Source organism: Tympanuchus pallidicinctus, unplaced genomic scaffold (assembly GCF_026119805.1).
Source record: "Tympanuchus pallidicinctus isolate F22 unplaced genomic scaffold, pur_lepc_1.0 scaffold22, whole genome shotgun sequence".
In the NCBI taxonomy this organism is placed as follows: domain Eukaryota; kingdom Metazoa; phylum Chordata; class Aves; order Galliformes; family Phasianidae; genus Tympanuchus; species Tympanuchus pallidicinctus.
In genome coordinates, this window is record NW_026294739.1 from 9,831,412 (window position 1) to 9,840,031 (window position 8,620).

General features: G+C 34.0%; 1 protein-coding gene across 3 annotated transcripts in view; it reads left to right on the top strand.

Annotated features, from left to right (window-relative positions):
• The window catches only part of PLS1 (plastin 1), a 38,672-nt gene extending 31,077 nt beyond the window's left edge, over nt 1-7,595 (top strand). For all 3 annotated transcript variants that reach the window (XM_052686765.1, XM_052686766.1, XM_052686767.1), the window contains 6 exons: nt 1,668-1,746; nt 2,558-2,672; nt 2,759-2,892; nt 4,164-4,287; nt 6,109-6,233; nt 6,681-7,595. In XM_052686765.1, coding sequence (XP_052542725.1) covers nt 1,668-1,746; nt 2,558-2,672; nt 2,759-2,892; nt 4,164-4,287; nt 6,109-6,233; nt 6,681-6,816 — 713 coding nt within the window. In that variant the 3' untranslated portion in view covers nt 6,817-7,595. The remainder of the gene's footprint in view (nt 1-1,667; nt 1,747-2,557; nt 2,673-2,758; nt 2,893-4,163; nt 4,288-6,108; nt 6,234-6,680) is intronic.
• The last annotated feature ends 1,025 nt before the right edge of the window (nt 7,596-8,620 follow it).

Consider the following 8,620-nt stretch of genomic DNA (forward strand, 5'->3'; position numbering starts at 1 on the left):
TTTTTTAATGCTTTTAAGAAAATGTAGTCCTTTATTGTCTTTTAAATTTTGTGGGAAGAATTGTGAAACAAAGCTGACTGTCTAAAGACTTCACAGAAGAGTATTTTTCTTTCAACATGTGATCATCAATTAATTTTTTGTTAACTTTTACAAGTGAATCTCTGAAACAAAATTTTAGGCTGAACTCCATATGTATGATCTCATAATTTAGGAAGGAAGTACAGCAATAGAGTGAATATAATGTATTAAGTGGAAAGTAACTAATAATCTGGCTGACAGTTTTTTGTTTTTAATAAAATGAGTATTGTTGCAACATGTCAATTACAATTTCTGTGAGAAATATTTGAGTTCAAGCTATGTTTTATTATATACACGTGTGTATATATGTAGCAGTCCAGGACTTTTTCTACAAAACAAAATATTTGGGTTAAAGTTATAACCTTTAATTGAAAATAGAGCTATGCCATCACATCAGTTTGGTAGGAAATAACAGTAAGGAGGCTTTCTTTTTAATCTAATGATATGTTTGCTTTGCTTTTCTGTAGTCAGCATGAATTGCAGAGCACAGTGAAACTCTTTTTGTACCTCATAAACCTCATTAGACAAACTCAGTACCATTATACCATAAGGAGAGCAAAGCAAAGTACTCTTCAGATTTGCACGTTTCAGTTCAGTGAAATCTGTTGTATCGTTCTTTACAGAGAATTGAAATGAAATGTTCTTTGATGTAGGAGGAAATGGCTTTTGCAGCATTGATTCACAAACAATTGGTCACAGGTCCATTGTTAGGAAATGCTGAACATAGGAAATTAATGTATTAATGTAACCCTAATACAGAGCACTAGTTAAGGGGCTCATAATTACAATATGCAAGAACAATCTAAGTCAGAAAAGAGAGGAGTTTTTCTACTGAATCTTTTGCATTTCTCAGAAGATGACTGCAGTGCACTCATAGAATCTATTCTGTTGGAAAATGTCAATCACAGCTGAAACTTCCGGCTGCTCTGGCATTGCCAGTTAAAACTGCAAGAACAACTAGCCCCTGTGGCAGTGTAAACAGCATCCCAAATGTTCCCACTGTAATGTTGTCCTGCTGAGCCTCCAGTGTTTAAAAACTGAGAAGTTGAGGTCTGTCACTTTGGAAGATGTTCACAAATTAACACGGAAGATTTACGTGTAGAGAGAGCAGAGCTGTGGTTACTGGAGTTTGATGCAATTGCAATGTCAGTATTAGCCTTTAATGAAAAAGGCACTTCAAACTTGTAATGATACTGCTGAACACACTTTACACTGATTATCTTAGTTTTAGGAATTGTTTAGTTATTTGTCACCTTCTGCTCCATAATATATTCACTATCTAAAATGAATCCAATCAACGATCCATTTCTGTATTTTATAAAACTACACTTACTAAAAAAAAATTAAAAAATAGTCTGATAGGGTTCTCTGTATTCTTTGCCCAGAATTGAGGGACTCTGAATTTGATAAGACTGAATTTGATAACTGCTCTATTGGCCAATAGAGATTATTATGAAAAGGATGAACTCATTTTTGAGGAAAAAAATGTCATATGGGAGCTGGAACTTGTATGCATCCGAGTCATTTAAACGTTGCTTACTGAAATGTTTTCTTTAAGTATTTATACAGAATTGTATCTGTCACTGTAGGAGAAAGTAATGAAGAAAGAACATTCAGAAACTGGATGAATTCACTGGGTGTAAGCCCATATGTTAATCACTTATACAGGTAAGGCTTCTTCAGTAATGTTTTCTTCTCACCAGGAACATAATAATGTGTCTGTAAGTATAGTTATCTGTAAGAATACAGTAACAACATGAATTCAAGGAAGCTTTATTTCTACTGAAGGTGGTTTCCAAGCTTCTCTACAGTATAAGTCTGCAGAGCCACACTAAGTAGCACCTGATTCAGATATTATACTCATGATCAAGAAATAGATGCGCGCTGCTAGCATTTGTTGTTTCTGGTTCACAACTGCTATGAAGCAATGCGCTTTGTAGATGGCTTGTAACAAAAAATGTCAGCTAATAGGTAGTTGAAAAGGTTTATTGGGAATGCGATTGAAGTTGGGAAGATGATACTTTTGCTAATTACCTTCTTTCACAAGAGGTGTATATTGGTTTAGATAAGCCTTTAGCAAAATAAACCTGTATGTGCAGATTAAGCATAAGTATTTAACATTTTGAAAAGCTATGAGGAAACATGAATAAATGAAGACTGTTTACCCAGGTGTTGTATACATGTGTACCTTATATAAACAACTACAGCTAGTAAAACTAACTTATTGCTCTACTTGCTTTGCTAAGATTTGTGGAAGTAATGAAATTGAATGTACAATTTAACTGAAATAGTGGCAGAGATGAAGCTACATGATTTAGACCGGTTTCTCCACAGGCTGACAAAATTTTAACTTTGGTGACTGGAATTTTTCTGCAACATAATACATACTTTCAGAAGTCTCATCCTTAATGAGTCTCAATAAGATTTTCATTTTGAGTATCAAATTTTGTACTTAAAAATATTGTTTACTCTCACTTAGTGACCTCTCTGATGCTTTAATAATCTTCCAACTGTATGAAATGACTCGTGTGCCAGTTGATTGGACTCATGTCAACAAACGTCCTTATCCTCTACTTGGTGGTAATATGAAAAAGGTAGGTACACACTACAAGTACAATTTGGTTTCACAGGCTCTTTTTTCATTATTTGTATTTATTTTTATTATTGCATTTATTTTTAGATTGAGAATTGCAATTATGCAGTAGAACTTGGGAAGACAAAAGCAAAATTCTCTCTGGTTGGTATTGCTGGACATGATCTAAATGAGGGCAATCCAACTTTGACTTTGGCTTTGATATGGCAGCTGATGAGAAGGTACGTTGGACATAATACGTGATGTATACGTGTGTGTGTGTATTTGCTGCTGTTTCTACATCAAAGGAAATGAAGACAAATCTGCAGTTTGTCTAACAGGTGCACTGATGCACAGTGCATCTGACAGATGTATTCATTGTTGTGCAGCGTTATAATCAAACACAAATGTTTCCATAATCTGAATGAAATTTCACACTTGAATATAAAAATGAATACACTTGAATATATAAAAGTTATTTTAAAATTTTTGGAATCAAATAACCATTTAAAACTTTTACAAGTGCAAAAATGACTTTTAACTTTGAACATTAACAATGTTTTTAAGCAGATTTTTTTGTTATTTTTTATTATTAACCTGTGAAATACAGGAGTTTGCATAAGTAGGAGTAAAATCTAAAACAGTGAACAGAGTGTGATTATACAGTATATTTAAAATGGGCATTTTGGAGAGTCATCTCCAAGCATCCCTATTGTAAATCATAAAATCCCTATAATATGTCATAAATATATACTTATCAACTTATATGTAATATATACTTATATGTAAAATATTATATATATAAGTATATATACTTTTACATAATGTGTAATGATTGAAACAACAGCAGTGTGTGTTCATGTAAACATCAATTTATACATCGACAATTAAAACCTTGCATACTAAAAAAGTGTTAGTAAAATTTCGTGTTTTTCAGCAAATATAAAAGTATGTAAAATATTGTATTTAAATTGTATTTATGTAAAATATTGTTAATTTCATGTATTTTTCTGGAAGCATGGGATAATTTAAATATTTGTGAAACTAAAAAGAGATTATGTATGCTATAGGCATTAAAACAGGGAGAATTGAAGCCCTCGCAGCTGTAGTAATCTGTAAAATTAAAATCTTGCTAGTGCACTGACCACAGATATTAATTGATTTCAATAGAAATTCTTTTTATGGCATCTATTTTCCACAAGTTCATTTTCTTACATCTACTCTGGAATACTCAATGCTTTTTCTTTCTTGGGCTACCCCAATTCAGTTGTCAAAGTGACTGAATGCAAGGGAACCATTTAAGCTTATAAAATAAGATTATTTCTAATGTGTTCAATAACTATAGAATGAAATAACATCCCAGAGTTAATAATGTTCATTGTTACTTCATTCTTCTAAAAACTGAGAGCTTTCCAGAGCAAAGTAATTATGAAGAGAAATACTTGTTGCTGTGTTAAAGTAATATTCTACTATTGCTTGTAGCTTTAGTTCAGACTTATTTTCTTTATTCAAGGTATACTTTGAATGTGCTGTCAGACCTTGGAGAGGGTGAAAAAGTTAACGATGAAATTATTATTAAGTGGGTGAATCAGACACTTGCAAATGCAAATAAGAAAACTTCAATTACCAGTTTCAAGGTAATCAAATACATTTACCTTTCTTCTTTCCACCTATAATCATATCTGGGATTTTTAACCTAATTACTAGGAGTTTAGGTTATGGAGGGAAAATTCTGGGGTTTTGGCTTTAATAACAGCCGTTTGAAAGTGAGTCTGTGACAGAGCCACCAGGGGGAACCCAATATAACCAGCAACTTGTGTCTTGAATGGCATTGCTGATATGCCACAGGCCTGATATTGCCATTATTGGTCATTATCCAGAAATAATTCAAAATGCTACCTGGAGTTTTTCCCTGTCAGCAAATATGAACAAATTGATAACTGAAGCTTTCCTTTCACAGACTTCAAATGTTAAAAAGTGCTTAAAGTTTTGTGTTTTTTTTTTTTTTTTAAAAAAAGTATGTCAGGTGCATCATGCTGTGTGAGTCTCATTCATTAGAAATGCCAGTTACGTGGTTGCGCTCGCACACAAATGTAGCATTCATAGAGGGGTTTATTGTATGCACTGAAACACTTGTGTCAATGTGCTTTACAACAGAAATGTAAGAACCTAGCAAGTTAAATATTTAAAAGCTTCCCATGTTATGACATTGAATTAGGTAAGCATTAAGCAAAAGTTAATACCAAATTATTTTTATTCAACAGAAGACTGCATTTTTATTGTAGGAGGAAAAATTGGTATTGTTCTCCCTAAGAGGGATCGCTTCATCTCTTATTTCTATGTTTGTTGTGGTAATGTTGATATAAATAAGTTGAAAATAAGATAAACTGTCCCAGTATCTTGAACTTGGTTTGCTGGTGTTGCTTATTTTTAAGGTAATTGAAAAGATGGTAGACTGTCTACTGATGGTAGACAGACAAGAAGCTACTGGTTTAAGGAGACATTCTTCAGCATAATCGCTGTATTACTGATTTTTGACAATGTTCATGCATATATTGTCTTTCCCAGTTTGAACTCTTATCCACATTTTAAGGTAACTACAGCAAACATTGTGTAGCAAAGAATTTGGAGGTCCCTGATACTTCTTGTGGACTGTGAAAGTGAAGTTTTATTGAATTAGCATTAGTTCAAACACGAAAAATTAAAAATGCTTTTTGTTTTTTTGGGGGAGGTGAATCATGAGTTCGATGTCTTCAAGTAGAGATTTTGCCTTTTAAAATTTTTTTACTATATCTGAATATATAATTAGTGTGGCTTTGTGGGACTTGGCTGAATTTGAAATCGTAACTCTGGTGATGAAGGCTGCCATGCCATATGCCTTCTGTGCTGAACTGTGAAGAAGTGGTGCCTGACTCACTGGGACAGTTTTCTGATTGTCGGTTCAATGTCATCTTGTAGTAGGCAGTTTCTCTGCCACGACATTTGGGAAGAAATAATTGCAGTAAATCCTTTTTCTGTTTTAAAAATTGAGAAAAACATGTCCATGTTTTAAAGACTAAACAAATTCCTCATACTAGCTCAGAATACCATCTGAGATGCAAAAATGATTGAGTGGATCATAAACTACAGCAGAAAATAATTGTATTATGAGAAAAAGAAGAAAGTGAGACTAGTCAGACTAGTCAGAGAATGCAAAAACCTATTTGTTGTCTTTAAAATCTGCTCTTTGGACTTCTTTTTAAGTTCCCTTTTGTCCTTAGGGGAGGGGGAAATTTCTTTGATTTAGTCAATTTATACCTTTTATACGGTATAAATTATTGTGCATTACGGACATTGTGATTTTGATGTGCTAAAACCTCTAGACCTCTTGAAGAGGCAAGGTCTCTTTCATTGTGAAAACAAAATAATAAAAGCTAATACATTTCTAATGCTAATCTTTTGAGTCTCTTTTCTTTCAGGACAAATCAATTAGCACTAGTTTACCTGTCCTAGATTTGATAGATGCAATTGCACCAAAAGCAGTTCGCCAAGAAATGGTCAAGAGAGAAGATCTTTCTTATCAGGACAAATTGAATAATGCCAAGTAAGTTTTAAATGAATAGTTTTTATTTTCATAAAGTGCAGAAATGCATGAATTCATGGCTTATTTAATGACTTATCAATTTCACAGAGAGGAATTACACTAATGTTAATTGATCTGTTTCAGAGAATGTTGTTTTGAATTCTAATATTCAAGAGCTATTTTGCAGCTGTTAAGTCTGCTAGAGCATTTGAGTTCACTCCAGTGCAATTAACTTAATACAGCCTGCTATAATCCCTAAGTTTCTAAGAAACATAAATGTTATGAGAACCAATAGCAAAATGGCTACCAATATAGTTGTTAATACATTTTTTTTCTTCACAATCACGTTCATTTTCACCCGGTGCTGATTTAACAGGCATATCCTGATTTTAAAATCTGTTGTTGCTATGAATCTTGGCATGTTAGTAGATGCTAGTTAAATAATATGTATTTTCTCTAACTTTCAAGGTATGCCATTTCAGTTGCTCGAAAAATTGGTGCTCGTATATATGCTCTCCCAGATGATCTGGTTGAAGTGAAGCCAAAAATGGTGATGACAGTGTTTGCATGTTTGATGGGAAGAGGACTGAACAAAATAAAATAATGAAGAGATTTAACACAACTTCCTGTGATGTTTAAGCATGACAAATGCTTCACAGCTTACGGAATTTCAAAACTTAGTACAAAATGAGAAATTGTATGTACAAATATATTAATTACATCCTGATGTGTTTTTATGAAATTGAATGAAATTTTAATACACTGATTATTTATGGTTGCTACTATTTTCAGAATGTTCATTATAAAATATCTAATTTGTTCTGCTTTGAAAACAAACCAACTCAACTGCATCAATCAAGCTCTGGTTTATTTAGCATGTAACCACCTGTATCATTTTACCTTTCATGTTTTTTGAGCACCTATTGAGAAACTTTTTTGGTGGCTGTTAGTTAAAATTAGTCACACCTGTATCAAGATGCACTCCAGTCCCCATTACATTACCCTGAACTTCATAATTTATCATCCTTGCCTTATTCTTTAAGAGTTTAAATCCTGCTGAAACCTGAGTCTTGTCATTGACTTAATTCAGAGCAAGTGAAGGCCTATGATATATCTGGAAGCTAAAGAATATTCATAAAGCTGATGAAACTTTTTGTGAGAATCATCTTTAAGTGTAGTAGCTTTGCTATTGAGCAAGAACTTCTGTGGTCTGTGTCCTGAGGAAAAAAGCATAGTAAGCAGAAATGTAATAATGTTGTTAGATCTGCATAATTGTTACCTTTTTCAGTTGAATTACACAAGATTTTTTTTAATTTCATAAAATATTGTAAAATATTGTGAACAATAAAAGCCTGGCCTGTCCAGTTTGGGGGTTCACCTAAATGAATTGCATTTCCTTACAGATTGTTCCTTTGATTTTTACTGGAGTATATGGCATATATAGAGAGGATTTGTATAGGGTACGTTGTCTAGGTGAGATCAAGTCCATAAGTATTTTCATACTGATCTTAAGCAAATGTTTGTACCTTTCTATGCAGCCATAATTTTACACCAAAGATTTTTAATTTTTACCAGAATTTGAACAGTAAAAAACACAAAACTAAACACAAATGGACTTTTCTCTTTTAAAGATATGGAGCCGCTTTTTCTCTCCACTCCTGGAAACTGTAAGTGTGGCAAGATCCAAGCACGATAATAAGCGAGCAGTTGTAGCAATCCTGTTGTCTTGCACAACATCTTAAGAGAAAGAAGATGCATCCATTTGATTTCCCTTATGTGAGTGAATACTCAGTCTCAGAGAATTAAGGGCTTGGATTTGTACCTGTTTTCTCTATACTGGCTGTTTTGTAAATTAGTGCTGTAGTGCACTGTATACATTAGGAAAAAAAAATCATGTGGAACTATGCTATTAAGGATTTGTTCAAGCATATTTTGGTAAAATAGAAATGGATTTTCAGGGTGCTCCAGCTTCTCCACAGCATCCATCCTTTACTCAGCTAAAGGGAATAAGGCTGCTGGCGTGGTCAGCTCAGGATGACTGCTGCAGCTTGAGAATTTGGGGATAGGGCCTTGTATATTAAGACTACTTCCACTAAACCATTAGAATAGCAGCTAGAACTGCAAATTATCAATATATGAAATCAGTTGTCTTTAAACTGTGAAGATAAAGGCATTAATTTCAACATAAAAAGGAAGAATAGCCGTGATGTCTAGAAGTACTTCCCCAAGAGTTGAGCGCAACAAACTTGTCAATGCTCCGTGTACGTACAGCGGCACGGCGCACTCAGGCTCTGTGCTTCTGCCCGCCCCACCCACCTCACAGCTCGGCCGGGCCTGAAGGCGCAGAGCACCGCCGCTGCTGACCAGGCCGCTAATCGCTTCCGAGGGCTAAGGCTAAACCGCGAGGT